General features: G+C 62.4%; 2 protein-coding genes across 8 annotated transcripts in view; both read left to right on the top strand.

Annotated features, from left to right (window-relative positions):
• The first annotated feature begins 111 nt into the window (after positions 1–111).
• CYTH1 (cytohesin 1) lies at positions 112–15,825 on the top strand. Of its 6 annotated transcripts, none has more exons than XM_066332201.1 (13): positions 112–197; positions 8,650–8,732; positions 9,449–9,513; positions 10,172–10,238; positions 10,420–10,538; positions 10,836–10,916; positions 11,007–11,119; positions 11,190–11,338; positions 11,434–11,546; positions 13,898–13,976; positions 14,070–14,141; positions 14,467–14,621; positions 14,837–15,825. In XM_066332201.1, the coding sequence occupies exons 1-13, from the start codon at positions 170–172 to the stop codon at positions 14,913–14,915; spliced, it is 1,203 nt and encodes a 400-aa protein (XP_066188298.1). In that variant the 5' UTR covers positions 112–169; the 3' UTR covers positions 14,916–15,825. The 6 variants fall into 6 exon arrangements, with proteins under 6 accessions (XP_066188298.1, XP_066188300.1, XP_066188297.1 ...); XM_066332203.1 differs by lacking the exon at positions 112–197 and adding an exon at positions 1,748–1,835; XM_066332200.1 differs by lacking the exon at positions 112–197 and adding an exon at positions 3,749–4,090 and having other exon boundaries at positions 11,434–11,545; positions 13,900–13,976.
• Positions 15,826–16,957: 1,132 nt separating this feature from the next.
• DNAH17 (dynein axonemal heavy chain 17) overlaps positions 16,958–20,399 on the top strand; it is a 32,147-nt gene continuing 28,705 nt past the window's right edge. Inside the window, exons 1-9 of one of the 2 annotated variants that reach the window (XM_066332194.1) lie at positions 16,958–17,302; positions 17,959–18,152; positions 18,433–18,625; positions 18,717–18,816; positions 18,894–18,979; positions 19,118–19,243; positions 19,495–19,650; positions 19,728–19,811; positions 20,145–20,312. In XM_066332194.1, the coding sequence (XP_066188291.1) occupies positions 16,958–17,302; positions 17,959–18,152; positions 18,433–18,625; positions 18,717–18,816; positions 18,894–18,979; positions 19,118–19,243; positions 19,495–19,650; positions 19,728–19,811; positions 20,145–20,312 (1,452 nt within the window). Of the gene's footprint in view, positions 17,303–17,958; positions 18,153–18,432; positions 18,626–18,716; positions 18,817–18,893; positions 18,980–19,117; positions 19,244–19,494; positions 19,651–19,727; positions 19,812–20,126; positions 20,313–20,399 lie in introns of both variants that reach the window. The other variant, XM_066332193.1, reaches the window with a different exon arrangement.

Here is a 20,399-nt window from a genome sequence, read left to right as displayed (position 1 = left end):
AGGCACACCGGGACCGAGGGCGGGGGGACACCGGCACTGAGGTGGGGGCACCGACACGGCGCCGGCGGGGCGGGACCAGCGTGGCTCCCCCCTCCCGGGTCACGTGGTACCGGCCGTGGCGGCGGCGGCGCGCTCGTCACGCGGGCGGGGCCGGAGCGGCGGCGGCGGGATGGAGGAGGAGGAGGGCGGCGGCTGCGGTCAGTGCGGGCCGGGGGTGGGCGAGGGGCTCTGGGACAGCCACCTGGCCCGGGACGAGGCGCCGGGGTAGTCCGCGGTCCCCGGTGGGCGGCGGCGCCTCTCCCGGGCGGGGCGCGTTTGGGCCGGGCCGCTCCCAGGTGCAGCACCGGGGGCGGTGGCTCCGGGACGGGCGGGGATTTGGCGGCGGCGGGACCTAAGACCGCAAGTGACAGAGCGGCCGCGGCCTTGGCGGCATCGTGCGGGCGGCGGCGGCGGAGGAGGAAGCGCCGGGAGGAACGGGCACCCGGTGCCCGCCGCCAGCGCGGGGGGGCCGCGGGGCCGCCGCGCCTGGGCCCGCCGAGCGCCGGCACTGCCGTGGGAGCTCCGTGAGCCGCCGCCCGCGCCACGGCTCCTTCCGTCTGCCGCCCGCACTTTGCTCAGGTGCTCCCGCGGCACGGCCGAGTCCCGGCCCCGCGGAGCGCAGGGCACGTTCGCCTCGGTGGCGCCTGCTGAATGTCACAGTCCCCCGGTTCGGGAGCTCCCGGCCTGTGCCCTGGACCCGCTCCCAGCGCGGGCCACGGTGGTTCAGGAGTTGCGAGGTCTCGCCTCTCATACCCGTGCATTTTTCTTGCGCTTCCTTCTGCCCGCCGTGCCCGCAGAGCGTTCCCTCCCGGTGCTGAGGACCGGGCCTGGGCAGGGAGACCCTGCCTGTGCCTGGTCTCTCCCAGGCAGGTTCCCGTGTGCCAGGAGGTGCTTTTGCCTTTAGCAGGGACTTTGCTGAGGGGAGACTGGAGCCTGGGTGAGATCTGAGGCCATGGCCCCAGTGCTGGAGCCGTGCTGGTGACCGTTCTTCTGGGTGCAGCTGATGGCAGGGAAGTGCCACTGCGAGCAGTGCTGGGTCACGGGTCGGTTTCCTGCCCAGCTGTGCGACACAGCCGATTAGGAGCTGCTGTCCCACCCCAGAAGTGACTGTGCTTGGCTGCGAGGACTTCACTGTGTAAGATAAGGAAGGTGCCAGTGGCTGCGGCCTGGCTCGGGTGTTGTCAGACACAACCCATTAGCAGGAGAGCGCTGTGGGGAGCGGTTCTGCCAGCAGCGTCTCTTTGCTTCCCGGAATCACCTGGAAGACATCCCGGGCCATCTCTCAGCGTTAGAAATGTCCCGCTCATCCTGCCACAGGGGACGCAGGGAGTGCACAGCCACCTCCAACCCCAGCACTGTCCCTGTGCTGGAGGCAGCACAACCCACAGCTGCTCTGAAGCCCTTAAGCTGAGTTGGTTTAGCCAAGGACATTCTGCCGAGGCTGTAGCATGGTGGGAGCCGACGGGGAGTCTCTTTCTGGTGGGATTGTGCTGACGCCAGTGTCTGCCCCACGGCTCACGGCCTCTCTTCAGCCGTCTGCCTCAACAGAGAGCAAATCCCAGGGTGAGCAGCTGGTGGCACAGATGTGTGCTCCCCCTGCTCCTGCCAGGGCGTGGGGCTGCACTCCCACCCCCTTCCCAGCATCTCCCCGTGGGGACAGCAGCAAGACTGAACCCATCCCAGCCCGGAACTGACCGAGAGCAGTGGTGTGGGTCAAACGCCTCTGGACCGTGGGGAAGAGGTATCCTGGTGGGGAACCGTCCTGGCTGCTCCTGCTTTGCCGAGCTGCAGCACTGGTGAGAGGATGTGGGGAGCGCAGTCCTGTCTTGGCACTATGTCCTGAGCTGGGCCCCATCACGGCTCAGACCTGGCCCCAGGGAGAGGGGGATTGGGCAGTGCTGGTAATCCCGCTGCACCCAAGGGATTACCGCTCACTCTGGGCTGGGGATTAAGGGATTTCTCTAAGCGGGGTTGATGCAGCCTCCAGCAAAGCAGCTTGTGCCTGGGGGCCTCGCTGTCTGGGATGGGATGGGTATGCGATGGCAGGGTGGGCTGTGGAAGGTGTGAGGGATCCCCAAAGGAGGGTGGGCTGCCAGGTCTGCAGCAGGCTGGCTGAGGGGTTGCTCACCCAGGTAGTCCCTGCCCTTCTCGCCACCAGCCTGCAAAGTCCTGTTTTTCCAGCAGGTGCTGGCAGCCCTTTGGCACAGGTTTAGCTGTTTTGGAAGCATCCTGGGACCACGGCATGTCCCTGGGCACCAGGGAGCACTGCTGGGGGAGCTGCTGCTGATACCCCAGCCTCTTCCCTTGCACAGGGTGGGATCAGCCTGGACAAGTTGCTGGGCCCAGCTCAGGGAGCAGCTCTTCCACAGAGCTCAGGGATGGACTCTCAGGTCAAAGGCAGAGAGATAGCGCAGGAATGGCAACAGGCTTGGAGAGCAGAGCACGGTGCTTGGGCAGAGGCACTTGTCCAGTTCTTCTCCTGAGGTGTTTGGAGCAGAGAACAATGAGCCTTGCTTCTGACAACTTGCAATCATGTCTGAACTGTAGCTGTGGTTAGTAAACACCCCACCTCACCTGGACAGGGTGCAAGGACCGAGCCAGACATCCAGGTCACTCTGTGTGGGAGATGCCACCTGGCCCTGCCTCATCCCATGTGCTTGTGTCACACAGGGGTTTCTCCAGATTCTAGTCCAGGCCCAGGCAGGCGCTTGTACAGCACGTGCCCACCTCCCCTGTGCCCCCGGCTCCCTTCGCCTGCCCTTTTGCCTCCTGGTGATGTGGCAACCACTGCTCTGGCCCCTGGGAAAGGGGAAGTGGTGTTGAAAACAGAAGGTCAGTCACATCAGCAGCAAGTGCCTGGCTACCCTCACAGCCCTGTCAGCTGCACTTCTCCACCCTCTCTCCTCCTCTCTGCAGTCACACTGCTCCTGGGATCAGGGACTGCTTCTGTCTGCCAGGGTGCCCTTCCCTACTGCCTGCCCTGTCTGGGTTCCTGCCTGCCCCGCTCAAGTTACTCCTGGCTCAGCGATCCCAGTGGATGCAGGGGCGGGTGAGCGGAGCTGTCGAGCTGCTCCTGCCCCGACAGGCCCTGGGGTTTGTTACTCATGGCCATGCCCTATGCTCAAGATCACTCCTGCTTTGAGGAAAGGAGCTGTCAGTCCGGTTTGGGTTTGTTCAGTGCCTGTGGGGTTGGAGGCTGGGAGGGTTGTGCGTTTCCCCAGCTCCACAGCTGCCCCCCAGCCTGGGAATGCAGGGCAAAACCCCTGGTTCCTGCTGCAGGATCCCTGCACAGCCCAGGGCCAGAGTGGGCAGTTTGCTCTGGGCCATGATGGTGCTGGCACACGGGGCTGAGCCTGTCAGGCTGGGTCAGGGCTGGGGCTCGGGCGCTGTGCCCCGGCAGCGGGGGCCGCGGCGGCACCCCCACACTCGCACCGCCGCGCTTCTCTGGGTGCACCTTCCTTCATGCGGCGCTCGTTGCTATGCGACCGCCGGCTCCTGATGCTTAATGCTCTAATACGGAGGGATAAAACCACTCTAAAAATACCCCACTGCCGGCCCCCCGCGGGGGCAAGGGGGCTGCCGGGGGGCAGGCGGCCTGGGCAGGGGGGCCGCTGGGAAGTTCCGAAACTCCTCGTCCTCTAAGTGGCTTTGAGCCGCCCGCTGGGGCTCCGGCAGTGGCACGGGCTGGTGTGCCGGTGCGACGGGGATTGGCTGGGGCTGGCGCGTGGGCTCCTGCGGCTGGAGCTCCCCTACCAGAGCCAGCTCCAGCCAGAACTGGGAGCGCTCCGGCTGCCCTGCTCGCACCCTGCCCCACAGTACTGGGGAGCTGCCCTAGGTACTGCCTACCTGCCTAGTACTGGGGAGCCCACTGCTCGGCCACACGCACCTGTCTGGCCTCTGTCTGCTCCTGCCTGACCTCTGCCTGTCCCTGCCTTGCCCTCCCGGAGCTGGTGGCATCCTGCGTGGGACCCCCGCGGCATGGGGACAGTCAGCGAGCTCTGCGCCTCCAGTTTCCAGGCATTCCTCTGCCCCTCGGTGGCGGCCAAGGCAGGTAGGCACTGCGTGCCCCCCTCCCCTCCGTGCCGCGGGGTTCCCATCCCCCAGCAGACACGGCAGTGCCCATGGCTCTGGCTCCATATGGCTCTGGCTCCATATGGCTCCTGCTGAAAGCAGCACAGGGTGTCCTCGCCGTCCCACTGCCTCCTTCCTCTGCCGGCCTTCTCAAGCTCGGGCCTCAGCAAGCACCGAGCCCCTGCAGGATGGACGGGCACCAGGCCACTCTCTTGGCAGTGCCCTGCGCTGGAGCTGGTGCCATGCTGGGATGGGGGTATTTGGGAGCCAGCAGTGGTGGCTGGGAGGTCACAGGCAGCCCAGCATGGCCATGGCATGTCCTGCTCCAGCCCCTCATGTACCCTGCCCTGCCCTGGACGATGTGTGAGCACTCGGTCGCCTTCACCACAAGTGCCTGTGGCTACAGAGGGGAGGGTGGCACTCTCCAAAGGGAATTTTGTGTGGGCAAGCCCAGCTCCTGCCATGCTGTGGGTTGTCAGGCACCTGGGTGACCTGCTGCTGTCTGCTGGTTCCTGCTCAGCTGCGGGACTGGGGGGCTGCACAGTGGGAGAGGGGGTTGCAGGACCTTCTTGGCCAGCCCTGTGGCTGAGCACATGTGGGCTCTGTTCCTCTCAAGGCCTAGCACCATAAGCAGTGCTGAGAGCAGGTGAGCTGCCTGCCTGGCTGCATTCCTTGCACATGCACAGTGTCTGTAGACGTGGCTGAGCTGGTGCTCACTCAGCCATGCTGGAGGCCTGGGGTCCATGCATGGGAACGTTGGAGCCTTGTGGAAGCAAGGTAGTGGCTCTGGGTCAGGGAAGCAGGGTTAATGGGGTGATTGGCAGGGCTGCACAAAAGCAGGAGAGTGTCCTGAGCACAGGGTCCAGCAGCCTGGGAGGGGAAGCCTCATGTCCCCAAAGCCTTCTCTTGATGCACCTCAGCTGTCGGTGGGGAAGGATGGGGCTGACGCAACCCAGGGTGTGCACATAGCCACAGTGAAAACAGGATGTGGTATGAAGAGACAGGCAGGATGTTTTGGGGGCCCCACGGGACCCCACCACGGGGCACAGTGGGTAGCAGCAGCCACAGCAGCACGGAGAGACCCTGGGCTCATCCCATGGTCTGCCTGACCCCAGGGCTGTTGCCCCTCTGGTGGAGTACAGCATGGGCCGGCAGCAGGGCTGGCTGCTGCTGTAGCTCAGGGGGCTAAAGGCACCCCGAGGTTTCTGAAGCCCACTGTCCCCTTAGTCCATAGCTGGCATTCTGGGTGCCGTGTCTCCATCTCGTGCTGATGAGCAGGATTTAGCTGAGTCAAGGCAGCCGAAGCTGCTGCGGCCTCTCCAGGAGACTGACAGGGACAGGGACGTGCTGGGGTCGCTCCTACTGAAGGCACGACCCCACAGCGCCCGGACTTGCCGCACAGGGCTCCTGCACGGAGCAATCCCTACAGACATCCCATAGCAAGGGGACAAGACAGTGGGGAATAACATCCCCTGGGGACTGGCATGACTCCTAATCCTCCTGATTCCAGTTCTTGTCCCAGCCAGCTGTGGGAGATGCCCCGGAGCTTGCGGAGGGGAGCGGGCAGCAGTGGTGCCCACGGCAGCACAGGACCTGGACGTGCAGGGGAGAGGTCTGGCAGGGACGGGGGAGCCGCAGGGCTGGGGCCCAGCTGGTGGAGGGAAGGGAGGGGACCCGGCGCTCCGCGCTGAGCTCGGGATGTGCCGGGGCGAGTGTCCTGGCAGGCCCCGAGGAAGGAAGGGCCGGGCCAGCCCAGGGCCGGCCTGGCTGCGACCCCAGCACATGGCGTCCGCCGGCCCCAGCCAAGGAGGGGAGCGGGGCCCTGGCGCCCCATTTCCCAGGCAGCCGGGAGCACGGGAGTTAAGGTGCTGGCGGCCCTGGCTCACGGCGGCAGGAAAAGGGTGTTGCTGTCTCTCCCGAGGCCGGGGTGACGCCCAGGAGGCCGCGGAGTTGAGTGGTGCGGGGCCCTGAGTCACCGCGGAAGCACCGGGGCTGCAGGTGCAGGCACCCGGCACGGCGGAGCCGCCGGCAGCCCGGGCACGGCCAGCGGGGCCGGGGGAAGGCCGTGCCACCATGGTGCTCAGGGCACAGGGCAGCGGTGAGCCGGCCGGGGCGCGGGGGCCGGGTGAGGGTGGCCGGTGGCTCCCGGTGTGTGTGCCCCGCTCCCCTGCCGCCCTCGGGCAGCGCTGGGACACGGGGCGAGACAGGCAGGGCCCTGAGCCCTGGGGCTTTGCTTAGGGCCGGGTGCGGAGGGGACATGTGCTGCGATTGCTGCGCTGGGCTGCCGCTGGTCCCGGAGTCCAGAGCCCGAGACAGATGGACAAATCCTGCCGGTGGTTCCTGCCGCGGGAACCCCCGGCTTCCTGTGCTGGCGGGGAGGTGTAACCATGCTGGGATCCTGCAGAGTGGTGGGTCTCTGTGCGATTTCTGTGCCAGGCCGAAGCAGGGGAAGTGTCTGTTCCAGTCTCCCGTCCCCCAGCACTGCTCTCTGCCTGCGGCCAGGCTCACTGGGGCTTTCCAGAGCGGCTGCTGTGCACAGCCAGGGAAGGGTTAATGCCGCCTTCCTTCCCCAGAAAAGCTCCTGCGTCTGGGGTTTCTCTTCCTCTGGCTGCTGCTGACATGGCTGGGCTGCTTGTCACGAGTGCTCAGCCTCCACCGGGGAGGGACCTTCCGGGGCTCTGGAGCAGCCCTGCTGCCCTGCAGTCTCATCCTGCACCACGCCTATCCCGGGGACCCCGCTGGAACCCCTGCCCTCTCCCAGGTGGGCAGGAAGAGGCAGAGCTGAGGGCTTGCCCGAGGCCAGCTCCAGCCCTGGCATGAGTTTGGCTTTCCCTGCGGCCGGGCCGGGGGGGCTGGCGGCTGGACAAGAGGGTCCTGCAGCTAGGCAGGAGGTGGTACATGCAGCAGCCCAGGGGTTTGGGGGTTTCTGTGTCTGACGAGTGAGTGTGATGCAGCTCATCCCTCCCGCTGTGAGCCTAGGCTTGCTGGGCGTCCTGGGGGCCTGGCAGTGGGGGGCTGGTGCTGGTGGGGCATGCGGAAGGTGCTGGGATGCATCGACACAGCTCTGGTGCTGTATGTAACTTTTAACCTGGTGCCACGAGCCGACTTGTCTGGCTCAGGCTTCCTGACGTGGGAGACTGAAAGTATTGGGAAGTGTTGGCGTTGTGTCTGAGGGCCGATGTCGCAAGCCGAGGCGCCTCAGCCTTGGCAACAAGGGGTTGTGAAGGAGGAAGCTCGTCAGACCCTAGAGCAGTGCCGGGGAAGTGCTGAGCTCAGGGATTCTGGGTGCAGGGTCACCGTCACCCCGGAGCTCCCACTAAGGCGGCGGCAGTGTGGGGAGAATCGATGTGCGGTTGAGGACAGTGCTGGTCCAAAGGCACGTGGTGTCTTTGCCACTGGCATGGGGCAGTGACTGCGCAGGGGACACTGGTGAGTCAGGGCTGGTGGCAGTGGTGGCTGTGTACATGGTGGCACACGGGACCTCAGCGGGTCAGGGGGTAATGCTTAGGGCAGGGAAGGGTGGTGACAGCCCTACAGATGCCTGTTCCCAGCACCCCAGGGTGGGAGGTCGGGGTGACACAAGAGCTGAACTGGCAGATCCTGCTGCCACCTCCCTCGGGGACGGCGCTCTAGAGGGATGGTGTTTTGGTGTCCTTGCAAGTGACCTTGGTGCAACACACAGAACCTGCTGGCAGAGGTGGGAGACATGAGCATAGTAGGAGGGCTGGGAGCACTTTTGAAGGAGCGAGTGACCTCGGGGACTAGAGGGAACAGGAATGGGATACCTTGTCACTGTGAAGCAAGGAGGTCATGTGCCAAGGAGCAGTAAGAATGTTCCTGGATCAAGGGGACCATGTGGTGGCCCTGGGCTTGAGCCTCAGCAATGGTGTTGGAGAGGGGGTATCTGATTCCCCAGGGTAACAGGAAAGTGTAGATGTCATGGTGTGAAGGTGAGGTCTGTCTGTCTGTCTGTCTGAAGGGTGCACCAGCTCCAAACTCTGCCCCAGAATAGTGAATCCACTGTAGAGGGAGCTGCAAGGGTGGCCAGGAGCTGGTTTATGTTTGGGGCTGACCTGGTGCAGCAGAACGACCTTCAGGGCTGCAGGTCGGTGTGGAGCCTGTGCTGCAGGGCAGAGCAGAGCTGCCCAGCTATGTGGAGCAGAATGGGCACCCACACCAGCCCAGCTAGGGTAGAGCAGAGTGAAATGGGACTGGGGGGGCAGCAGGGCCAGGGCTGGCAGAAGCAGTGCTGGAGGTGATCCAGGGGCCCATGTTGCTTCTCACTCTGTGGCAGCTGCCACAGTCTGAAGGAGCAGAGGCCCTGACCCTCAAATTCTTTTCATGCCACTGATGCCACTTGGTCCCTGTGTGGGGCTGGGGACACTGCTCGCCAGCCCAGCTCTTGCTGCTACCCAGCACCTCCATGCCCTGCCTCCACCCAGGCCCACAGCTGCTGGCTGGGAGCAGAGGCTGGGCCAGGAGCCCGGTGGCCCTGATTCCCAGGACCACACATGCTGACCTGATTGTGTCTCTGCTCAGTGCCCAGCGACCTGACCCCAGAAGAGTGCCAGGAGCTGGAGAACATCCGCCGCCGAAAGCAGGAGCTGCTGGCTGACATACAGGTGTGATGCCAAGGAGCCCACACAATCCCCCTGTCCCAGAGACAGCAGTCTGAGTGGCAGGGGACAGTGCTCCCTGCCTGTATCGCTGGCAGGGTCCCTGGAGCCCCATCCAGGATCGCTCATGCTGCTGCCCCATAGCTCTTCCTCGGAGGGGCTCTGGGGACAGGGAGAGGGTCCTAGCTGGGATGTGATCCCAGGTGGCAGCCAGCCCAGCCCTGCCCTGCCAAAGCAGCCATGCCTTTTCCTGGACCCTGCAGAGCTCCAGGCTGTGCAGTTGAGCCAGTCTGTGCCAGCCCCTGCCTGGCACGAGCAGGGACCATGTCTCTGGGCCAGGCCACTGCCCTGGCAAGTGCCTGTGAGGTCGGGGCTCATCTGGGACACTGTCAGTAGAGTCCCTGATTAAGGCAACAGAGGCTAATTACTGCCATATGCTGGGCATGATCTGAAGGGATTAGGGGTAATTTTGTTAACCTCTGAATCTCTTCCTTCCTGCATGCTGGGAGCATGGCCGTGCTGCAGGGATTAGCAGCAGGGGACAGCCCGCCCCACTGCCAGTGCCCTCTGAGCTGGTTCAGCCCCTGGGCAGCGCCTGGGGCTGGGAGGAAGAGAGGAGGGGCTGTGGGGCCTCTTGGGGGAATGGGGCTGTCTCCAGGGCTGGGGGCTGGAGGGTTTGTGGGGGAGGCACTTCCTTGTCTCAGTGGCCCCTCTCCCCACAGCGCCTGAAGGATGAGATAGCAGAAGTGACGAATGAGATTGAGAACCTGGGCTCCACGGAGGAGAGGTGAGTCCCCAGCAGCATGGAGCCCCCCCGGGCTTGCCTACACACGGGCTTGCCACAAGTGCTGGTGTCAGCAGCTCTCCCAGGCACTCTGAGCTCCTGGGAGCAGGACCCCAGGCTGATCTGCTGCTCCTAGGTCTATTTTTCCAAGCCCCAGCCCCTCTGTCTGGCCACAGCCACTGGCGGGCTTTGTTTTTCTGAACTGGTGCAGTCAGTGCCAGCCAGGATTAGGGGGGTCCCGCCAGCCAGTGGGAGCCGACTCCCAGCATCATTCCCAATTACCCAGCAGAGCATGAAGACTGTTCCCTTCTGCCAGCCCCACTCTCTCCCCAGAGCCCTGCCACAGCCAGCTTGCCCAAGCCTCCCCGTGTCTGGGTGACCTGACAGGTGCTGTGCCTGCACCCCCTCTGCTCAGGGTGACCCCAAGGACACGGTGCAGCAGCTCCCCTCTATTCTGGGGCCTAGCAGCCAAGAGCAGCCCCAGGCCGTGGTGTGGGGCAGACACAGAGCAGTGTGTTGGCTTTGCCCTGTGTGGGTCCAGCTTGGGGGCCTGGGTCCCTCTGTCCAGGCTGACCCTCCCCACAGTGCACTGTCCCAGGGGCTGCACAGAGGCGGGCAGTGGGGCCCTGCCACATGCTCAGAGCTGCTTCATGCCTTGCAGGAAAAACATGCAGAGGAACAAACAGGTGGCCATGGGCAGGAAGAAGTTCAACATGGATCCCAAGAAGGTACTGTGGGATGGGAAGCAGGGCTGGTTACCTGCCTCTGGGAGTGTGCACAGCTCTACCACCTCCTAGTCCAGGTTCCTGGAGCTGGGCAGAGCCAGCAGCCAGGGCAGGGGCTGGCAGTCAGGGGGCAGGCTGGCAGAGACAGCCACAGACACCCAAGTATCTCTCTTCACCCCTCCAGGGCATCCAGTTCCTGATTGAGAACGACCTGCTGAAGAACACATGCGAGGACATTGCTCAGTTCCTGTACAAGGGAGAGGGACTCAACAAGACAGCCATCGGCGACTACCTGGGCGAGAGGTGCACTGGGCTCGGGTTTCCTGGGGGTGTTCTGGGCTCCTGCCACCTGAGAGAGGGGATACTGCAGCTCTGAGCTCACAGGACAGCTGACTGGGTGTACCCGGGGAGCTGGGAATATTCAGTTCATTGGGGGCACTTGCAAGTGGCTGACTTGTGCAGACCAGACCAGGGGGTATCTGCAGCTTTCCCCCATGAATGAATGAATAGAGTCTGGAGAAGGGCAGGGATAGTGGAGCCACTTAGTAGTCACAGGATTGCTGATCATGCATCCCTCGTGCTCTGGCTTTGTTCCCACAGGGATGAGTTCAACATCCAAGTGCTGCATGCCTTTGTGGAGCTGCATGAATTCACTGACCTCAACCTTGTGCAGGCCCTGCGGTGAGTAAGGGGCTGGGAGCTGAGCGTGGCCCTTGAAGGTGGTGGGGACCATGGAGCCCCCAAATGACCACCACAACTCGCTCTCCACAGGCAGTTCCTGTGGAGCTTCCGGCTGCCAGGGGAGGCACAGAAGATTGACCGGATGATGGAGGCCTTTGCCCAGCGGTACTGCCAGTGTAACCCTGGTGTCTTCCAGTCCACAGGTGAGCGCCTGTCCCAGACGATCTGCCTGGCATCCTGCCCCACAGCTGACTTTCCCCTCTGCCCCTGCAGATACCTGCTACGTGCTGTCCTTCGCCATCATCATGCTGAACACGAGCCTGCACAATCCCAACGTGAAGGACAAGCCCACGGCAGAGCGGTTCATCGCCATGAACCGTGGCATTAATGACGGGGGGGACCTGCCTGAGGAGCTGCTCCAGGTGAGGCCCTGGGCCAGGCTGCAAAGCTGGCCCAGAGCAGGGCCCACCACGGGGCTCCAGGGCAAAGCAGAGCTGATTCCATGTCATTGTTCCAGAATCTGTATGAGAGCATCAAGAACGAGCCCTTCAAAATCCCTGAGGATGACGGCAATGACCTCACCCACACCTTCTTCAACCCTGACCGGGAGGGCTGGCTCCTGAAGCTCGGTGAGTGCCAGCAGCAAGGGAGGGCAGGCTGTCACCAGGGTGCAATGCCCCTGGGCTTCCCACATTTCTCCTGCTGGCCTGGCTCTTCAGAGCACGAGGAGGCTGCAGAGACAGGCACGGCCTTTACGGGAGAGGCGTCTGTACATCCAGCCCTCCATCTTGGCTGGCAGCAGGAGCAGACTCAGTGCTGATGAGGCCCTGCAGAGCAGCTGGGTGGGTGTCCTGGGGGATTCTGCCTGTAGGCCGGGCAAGCCCCTGGGGTGCAGAGCTGCTACCTGGGTCTGGTGTCAGAACACAGAGACCTCGAGGCCCTTCAGGTCACCGAGCCACAGCAGGGTGTGTCGGAGCAGGCCCCCGGGAGCAAGCGGCGAGCTGCCCCAGGCTGCGTGCGCCCCCTCCATACCACAGACGAGCCCCTGCCTCACCTTCCCACAGCATTATCACCTCCGCATCCCGGCTCCACATGCAGGCAGCATGCATGGCATCCCTGCTGCACCGCCCGGCTCCACAGCCGGAGCCCTCCGCGCCCTGGCTCCTGTGGCTTCTCTTCTTGGCACCTCTGGGGGAATCCTCTGCCTGGGTTTAGCGAGGGGGAATGGGTGTCGGCAGGATCGGGGTCCAGTGGGGCGTTTCCTCAGGGTTCTGGCTGGGGACAGAACTCCTGATACATGGCCAGCCCCTTGAGAGGGGAGAGCAAGAGCTGCCTGCTCCCTGCCCTGGGGTGGGGGGATACAGAACAGTGCCAGACTCTCCTGTGCCTGATTGGAGGGGCCCTGTGTTCCCAGGTTCAGGTTGGCACCACCAGTGGGGTGGTGGAGAGGCAGCAAAGTGGCCACGGCCCCCAGCTGTCTTGGGGGGCAGGGAAGGACGCTGCTGGTCAGCCATGGGGTGCAGGGAGCCAGGCCCTGTCCCCAGCAGCCAAGGAGCCCCATCCCACAGAGCCACAGTGAGCCAGGGCAGTCAAGCCCCCACGGCCCTGCCGCTGGCCCAACCCCTCACAGCTTCCCTGCTGCAGCCCAGCCCCACTGACCCGCAGGGCAAGGGGGGGCTTTGGGATTCCTCTTTTTTTTTTTTTTTTTTTTTTTTTTTCCCTTTTTTTTTTTTAAATTTTCTTTTCTCCCTCATTTATATGTTTCCATGATTTTGGCTCTTCCTTTCCTTGCCCCCAACTCCAGGAGGTACGTACCCCTCTTCCCTGCTCTGCTCACACTGCTGGGGCTTCGTTTCCTTTGCGTTTTTAATTGCTGGTGATGAGTCTCATTGCTGCTGCTGTTGCTGCTAACCCCACATGCCCGGGGACCTCGCCTGCTGCAGGGCAGCCCCTCTCCACCTCCAGGCAGGGATGTGGGGTGCTGGCCCTGCCAGTGCCACACCTTCTCCAAGGCCTGCAGCCTCCTCTGCCAGCCTGGGGGAGGATGGGGCCACAGTGGCACCTTGCCACCTGCCAGCTGTGCATCGCCATGTGTGCAGACAGCTCAGCCTGGCCAGTGGCTCTTTGCCTCCAGTGACACAAGGGATGGGGACAGGTTTGGGGTCTCTGTGGGAGGGGCCACAGCCTGTGCACGGGTGGTTAGGGCATGCCAAGTGGCTGGAGCTGGATGGGAGCAGGTAGGATTTCGTCTGCGTGGTGCCCTGTGCTGTGCTAAGGGCTCACAGCAGTCCTCATGAGGCACCAGCACTGCTCCAATGCCTGCACCCCAAGGTGTCGGGGAGCATTGGTGCTGGCCCTCAGAACTGCTCTGGGGCAGGGACAGGGGTGGGCTGCCAGCTGGCACAGGGGAGCAGGGGCCACAGGGCTTTCCTGGCAGGGGAGGGAGATGAGCAGGACCCCCAGTGTACCCTGTGGCTCCTTGTTTCCATGCTGGATCCAGCCTGCAAGGGTGGGTGCTCGTCCCGCATTCAGCACTGCTGCAGTGGCTGTGGTGGAGGGGAGCTGGGCCCGGGGGGCAGCATGCCCTGTGCCCAGGGACCAGCTTCTCCCACTGTGCTGCCAGCTGTGGAGCTCAGCCACGGCCTTGGGTCCTGCCTTGCTCGGGGTCCAGGACAAATGGGACCACGGACAGTGCGGACAGAAAGTCCCTGTGTCCTCCCAGGGAGCTGCGTGGCCGCAGTTTCCCGTGGCTGTGCTGGCTCTGTGGGTGGGTGGGCAGGGTCAGCCCTCGGGCCCGGCAGTCCCGCCCTCGCCTCCATCCTCATCCGTGCGCTTCCTGCTCTGGCTCGGTGCGGTGTGCGCTGCCTGCTGCTGCTGCCCGCCGCTGCCTGGCTCTGCTTGGCTCTGTGTGTGCTGCTGGAGCCTCTGTGTGCCCGGCCCTGCTCTGCAGGGCTGTGTCCGACTGTCCCCCCTCTGCTCCCAGGAGGCAGGGTGAAGACGTGGAAGCGGCGCTGGTTCATCCTGACTGACAACTGCCTTTACTACTTCGAGTACACAACGGTGAGTGGGCTCCGTGCAGGGTGAGCTGGGCTGGGGAAGGGGCTGGACTGGGGATGTCCGCCCCACAGCTAAACCTCTGCTTGGCCACACCAGGATAAGGAGCCTCGTGGCATCATCCCCCTGGAGAACCTGAGCATCCGTGAGGTGGAGGACTCAAAGAAGCCTGTGAGTGCTGCAGCAGTGTCCTCTGGGGTTTGGGGGCAGCTTTGGCTTGGGCAGGAAAAGCTGAAGTGTTGCAGCATCCTGAGATGTCCCCAGGAGAGGCAGAGGGCCCCAGAGCACTCACTCCCTTCACCATCAAAGTGGCTGAGTACAGACCTGGGGATGGTCACCGCAGGGGCACATGCAGGGAGTGACAATCAGCGTGTGTCTGTCCCTCTCTGCCATGCTGGGGTAACTGTGCCAGGGGTCTGTGGCTGTGCTCTTCCCCTCCCAGTCTGGGGTCCCCTTTGGAAGTGGGGGCTGCCTCTGAGTGGTCTTTCCCTCCCAGAACTGCTTTGAGCTCTACATCCCTGACAACAAGGACCAGGTGATCAAGGCCTGCAAGACAGAGGCAGATGGGCGTGTGGTGGAGGGGAACCACACCGTGTATCGCATCTCTGCCCCCACGCCTGAGGAGAAGGAGGAGTGGATCAAGTGCATCAAGTGAGTACTTGGAGGAGCATGTGGCTGCTGGGCAGGGGCACAGCAGGGACCTGCCTGCTGTCCTCAAAGGGGACAGTGCTTCCCAGGGCGTCCTGCAAGGATGGGGGAAGAAAACATCCCCAGGGATATAAAGGGACCTGCCCAAGGCCAGGCCAGGCAGGTCACACCCATCCCTGCAGCAGTTTGGCCTGACCCAGCCCTTGTTCCCCTGCCAGGGCAGCCATCAGCCGGGACCCCTTCTACGAGATGCTGGCTGCCAGGAAGAAGAAGGTCTCCTCCACCAAGAGGCACTAGCAGCCAGACTGGCCCTGTGAGGCCCAGCGTGCCCCTGTAGCAGCCCAAGTGTCCCCCCGTGGGGGCATGTGGGGTGGGGGCCACGCTGCAGGCTGGCCCTCGAGGCCCAGGCCCCAGCTTCAGCTTAGCCATTTCTTTACTGTGGGGGGAGGGAAGGGGCACGGGCATCTCAGTGACTCTGGCCCCCCATCACTGCCTCATTGCCAGACAGCGTCTTCACAGGCTCAAGCTGGAACACAGCACCTCTGGGAGCCCTGGCCTCAGCACCACGGCCACCCTCCCTGCCTCTGACCCTCTGGAAGCCTGTGGCCACATGGCACTGGGTGCCCCCAGCACCCGTGTTCAGATGTTCTCGGGGTGTTCTGTCAGGAGGGGGTGCAGCTGTTGGTGAGCAGCTGGCGGTTCTGGGGTGCCACAGGTGCAGGGTGTCAGCCCCAGGGGGGCCCTGCAGAGATACAGCTCCCAGCCCTCGTTGTAGCGGGCCTGGGTCTGTCCTGGGCGTCCCCACGCTGCTGCCTTGGACCCTCTCAGCCACCCCCTGCACTGGAATGGTCCCCACAGACACAGGAGGGACAAAGGGCAGGGACTGTCCACAGCTGGAGCCTGCCCTCGGCATGGCTGCTGGTGGAGATCTCTGCTCACAGTCACCTGTGTCTTGTCCTGTCCCCATCCCCACGCACGGTCTGGAGGTGCCTGGATCAGTATTATTTATCAGAGGTGTAAATACTCCTGTATAGTTTTCTCCTTGTAGATTATTTTGTATGTGGGTGGTTCAGTGCAGAGGCCTCGCAGAGTGGGATGGGGGGCAGGATTTTTTATTCTAACCCTTTTTTTTTCTTTTTTTTTTTAATTTGCCATGGCCTTGTAAACTAGTGCTGAAGATCAGCAACAAATAAATACTTGCACCACATTTCTTTTGACCTCCTGTGCTCTGTGCAGCTTGAGGTGGGCAGGAGTCCCCTGCCACTGTCAGCCCTTGTCCTGTGGCCAGCCTTGGGCTCATTCTCTTCCCAGTCTGAGGTCTTGATGTACTGGGAGTGTTTGTGAGCCTTGTGCCTTCAGCAGCTGCCCCTGGCCACCAGGACAGTGCCTGGGGTACTGCAGAACACAGAGTGGCTGTTCCGTGCTGGGACAACTCTTGGTCCTGCATCCTGAGGGCACCAAGCTTGGCTGGGCAGGGGCCTGGTTACCCACTGCAGTGGCTGGGACAGTGGGGGTGTGGAGTACCCTGATCTGCAGTAGGACTGGGTGATTCATACCCACTTGCTACCAGGTGTGAACGGGATCAAAGCCAAGCTGGGGCTGAGGGCAGGCTGGGAGCACCAAGCCTGTGCCAGCTGTGTTGGTGCCATCAGGGCTGGAGGGAGGGTTGTCCAGTCATACATGCTTGTGGCATGGGGGGGATCTGCCAGAGCATTCCCTGCTGCAGTCCCTGCCCATCCTGTGCCTCATGGGGCAGCCTTTGCACTGCACCTGAGTCTGGCCAGGGTGGGCAAACAGCTGAGGGATGGGGACAGTGTGGGGTGTGGAGGGGGAAGGGCAGCCCTGCAGTTGGGCTGGTGCCGGATCCGTTGGGCTGGTGCGAGGGTCAGTTGGGGCACAGACTGTCAGTTGAACTGCTGACAGTGCCTGGAGGCTGTTGGAGGGTTGAGGAGTGTGACAGAGAAGCTGTCAAGCCAGGTAAGATTGGGGTGAGCAAGGGCAGAGATAGGGCCAGGCAGGGATGGGGCAGGTCAGGGGACAGTAGGGCCGGGTGGTGATGGGGCCAGGCAGGGAGGGACAGGTCAGAGGGTGACAGGGCCAGGTGGTGATGGACAGGCAGGGGTGGGGTGGCCTTGTGGCCACTGGGACCAGGCAGGGATGGGACTGGCAGCTTCCCCTAAGACAGCATGTGCAGAGGGAAAGCTGAGGACAGTGGAGGGGTGGGCTGGGCAGTGTCCAGGTCAGGATGTGGGGTCTGCATAGCCCCTGGCTGAGTGGGGGTTTGCCCACTGGACCCCCCCAGGTGCTGGGGAGCTGCGGCCAGGTCTGATGCTGGCAGGATGTCAGACCCACAGGACGAGAGGTTAGATCTCCTCGAGAGCTTGGCCACGGCACTGCTGCGTGTCCGGCCGGACAGGTGGGCCAAGTTCGTGGCCAGTGAGGAGACTTCAGTCATGCTGGACAAGTTCTTCAAGCAGCCAGAAATGCTGGAGCTGGTGCTGGCCATGAACCCTGCTGGGCAGATCCTGCCCACTACCTCCTTCCCACCCGCCCTAAAGGGCAAGGGAATATACTGCGTGAAGAAGAAAGGGGAGAGCATCAGTGGGGAGAACTGTCGGACTGGTCTGCTGGTGGGAGACATTGGCCCCTCGCCTGTGGAGCAGCTCATCACTGTGCTGCAGGAGGTGGGTTGTCCGTGCAGACACAGGCTTCGGGTGAACAGGGTGAGCTGAGCTCCCTGGGTGCTCTAGCCAAATTTCCAGGTGGGCTCCAAAATAAACTAAAATTCACAGAAGAAAAGGCCCTTGCCCTGACCTTGCAGTGGCTCCCGTCCTATGTTGAACAAGCCCCACAAGGACAAGAGCTGGGTGAAGGTCACCAACCTGGTTTTCTTCTGGCCCCAAACTGGATCACTTCCTCCCTGCAATTTTAGAAACTCATAATGCCCACTTACCTCTACCCTGCAGCTGGGAAATGTCTAAGTGGATTTCCCTCAAACTTCCCATAAATATTCCCACTGCCACTCCAGAGCACCCAAAAGCTGCATCAGCTCCAGGAGCCCCCACTATTCCCCCTCACGGTGGGGGGTTTTGCTTGTGTGTCAGCTGCTGACTCTGCTAGATGCATTCCCTGTGCCACTCCCAGCACTTCCCAGGCCACCAGAGCAAGGGGCCTTTTGGTCACACTGATGAGACAAATATCAGCAAAACCCATCTGCGGCCAACAGAGCCATGACTGTGCTGGGACTGTGCTGCAATGGACAGTGAAGGAACACTGGAGTGCCCACTACCCTGTGTACAGGAGGTCATGACCAAGTGCCTGACCTAGCCCTGTCCCGCAGGTTGTGTCCCCTCTGCTCCTGAGCGAGGATGAGGGGGTGGGCTGGCCCAAGATTGTGATGGAGGACGTCGTGCAGCAGACTCACCGGCTGCAGAACAAGATGTTTGTGATGAGTGGGAAGATTCAGGGAAAGCCACTGCTCCCACTGCCTGAGCACCTGGTCAGCTGGGATGACTCAGGCGCCGCCCTGGACTGGTGGGTGCTGCTGGCACCACTTGGTGTCAGAAAAGCCTGGCAGGGGCCCAGGACAGCATAAACAGCTCGGGGAGAGATGGGAGCTGGGACACTGGGTCGGCCCCTACACAGCCCTGGGCACAGCCATCCCCTGCAGCAGACAATGTTTGAGGGGTTCTTGGTAGGCATCTGCAGCGGCAGAGATGGCCACAAGCAGGAGTGACAGGCTTCCCTAGGGCTGTTTGGGGTTCCCCTGGGGCACTTCAGGGCTCCCAGGGGGCATAACCCATCTGCCTTTCAGCCTGGTGGGGCCCGTGGATTGTACAGTGCTGCACTCCATCGAGACCGTTGCCATCGAGTGGTTCCAGCAGATTGAGGAGATCTTTAGCCAGGACCCAGCACAGCAACTGCTGGAGGGGCTGCACCCCCTGCCCAGGGTCGAGTTTGATTTCTGGCAGAACAGGATGACCAATTTGGAGTGCATCAATGAGCAGGTACTGTCCCACCCATGGTGGTCACATGTCCTCATGCTGAGCCCCTCATGCAGAGCCGCCCATGCTGATCCTGACACCTCTTCCCTGCTAGCTGCTCTCACCCCAAGTGACGGTGCTGTCCAAGACGCTGGAGAAGGCTGACAGCTGCTACTGGCCATCGCTGCAGAACATGTTCAGGGCTGTCAGTGGTGGTGAGGTCCCATGACATGGTGCTGGATGCCTCCAACAAGGTGTCCTCATCCCAACACAGGCTTTCTCCACATCCTAGGTCTGGAGGAAGCCAGTGATGTCAGCCTCCAGCTGCAACCGCTGCAGGCACTGCTGGAGGAGATGGAGCAAGCAGATTACTCCCAGGTAAGTGATGTGTGGCAAAATAACCAGGCACAGCCTGATGGCCTCATCTGTGCAGCAGCAGAGCCCCAGAGGCTTCAGGGGGGACACATCTCCCCAACTCTGCCACAGCCCCACACTGACAAGGCTCTGCTCCCACAGCTGCAGCCCTTTGTGCCCAAGGTGCTCTGCACTGTCTGCCTGCTCCGGGCTCACTGCGTGCACTACCACTCACCTGCCAACATAACCCGTATCCTGCAGGAGATCTGCAACTTCTTCATCAGCCTGGTACAGCCCCAGGGCCAGCACTGCCCCACCCCTCTCCCCTCCAGTTGGCTCTCTGGGGCAGATGTGGAGAGTCCAGTCACAGCGATGCAGAGACACCCTAAACAAGGGAACGGCAGAGTTCCCCATAAGGCTGGGGAGAGTCTGGGGCAGGCACGGGCTGAAAGCGGCCACCAGCAAGTCTGTGGGGGTGAAAGGGGCAGGAGGAGCCTCCATGTCCTCCTGACAGTGGCCCCTGCCTGTGTCTGTCTCAGACCTATAAATTCCTGAACCCGGAGGACATGCTGAAGGGGCTGCAAGGAGAACCTCAGGAGACCCTGGAGGGACTCAAATTAGCCATCTCCACCACAGAGAAGTTCTTCCAGTCCTACAGCACTTACTGCTCTGACCTAATGCCAGAATTGTTCCCGGTAGGTGCAGGGATGGTGCAGGAACATCTGAGCCCCTGCACACCAGTACCAGACTGACAGCCCCTCTCCCCTCCTAGCGTCAGCCACAGCTCTGGGAGTTTCCCCCCATGCAGACATTTGGGAGGATGGATGCCTTCTTGCACAGACTCAAGACCATCAAGGTGACAGCACAGCTTTCAGGGCACAGTGCCAGCCTCAGCCAGACCTTCCCTGCCCTGGTGATCCTGGAGTGGGAGTGGCACAGGGTAAACTCGGGACAGCCTGGGGCTGCTGGCACAGTGGGCCATCACTGGGAGTCCACTGGCACCATTCCCAGCGCAGTGTCCCCCCAGTCCTGAGCCCTTTGCCAGGATGGGCACACCCTAGCCAGGCTGGGGAGGACCCTGTGGGGATGCTCCTCAGGACTGCTGAGCTGCCCTGTGCTGGTGCTGCAGCTCCTGCACCTGCAGCCTGGGACAGGGGAAGCCGGGTAAAAGGGGGTTTATGTTTGCCAGGAGCTGTTCCAGGTAGCTGTTGACTTTATGAAGCTGGAGAAGACGGTGCTGGGAGGGGTGAAAGGAAACTTCCTTGGGAGCTGGGTGTTGCAGATCTCTGAGGAGGTCTGTGAAGCCACCAAAGCTTTTGCCGAATGCAAATATGATCCTTTGGATCCTGATGAAGAGGTGAGCAGATGCTGGAGTGGAAATGTAATGGGTGCTGGAATGGGAGTCTTAGCATTGGTTAACTGAAAAGAAAAAAATCTCTTGTGA

The sequence above is a fragment of the Sylvia atricapilla genome, chromosome 18 (assembly GCF_009819655.1).
Source record: "Sylvia atricapilla isolate bSylAtr1 chromosome 18, bSylAtr1.pri, whole genome shotgun sequence".
Classification (NCBI taxonomy): domain Eukaryota; kingdom Metazoa; phylum Chordata; class Aves; order Passeriformes; family Sylviidae; genus Sylvia; species Sylvia atricapilla.
This window is presented reverse-complemented; position numbering and strand designations above follow the sequence as displayed.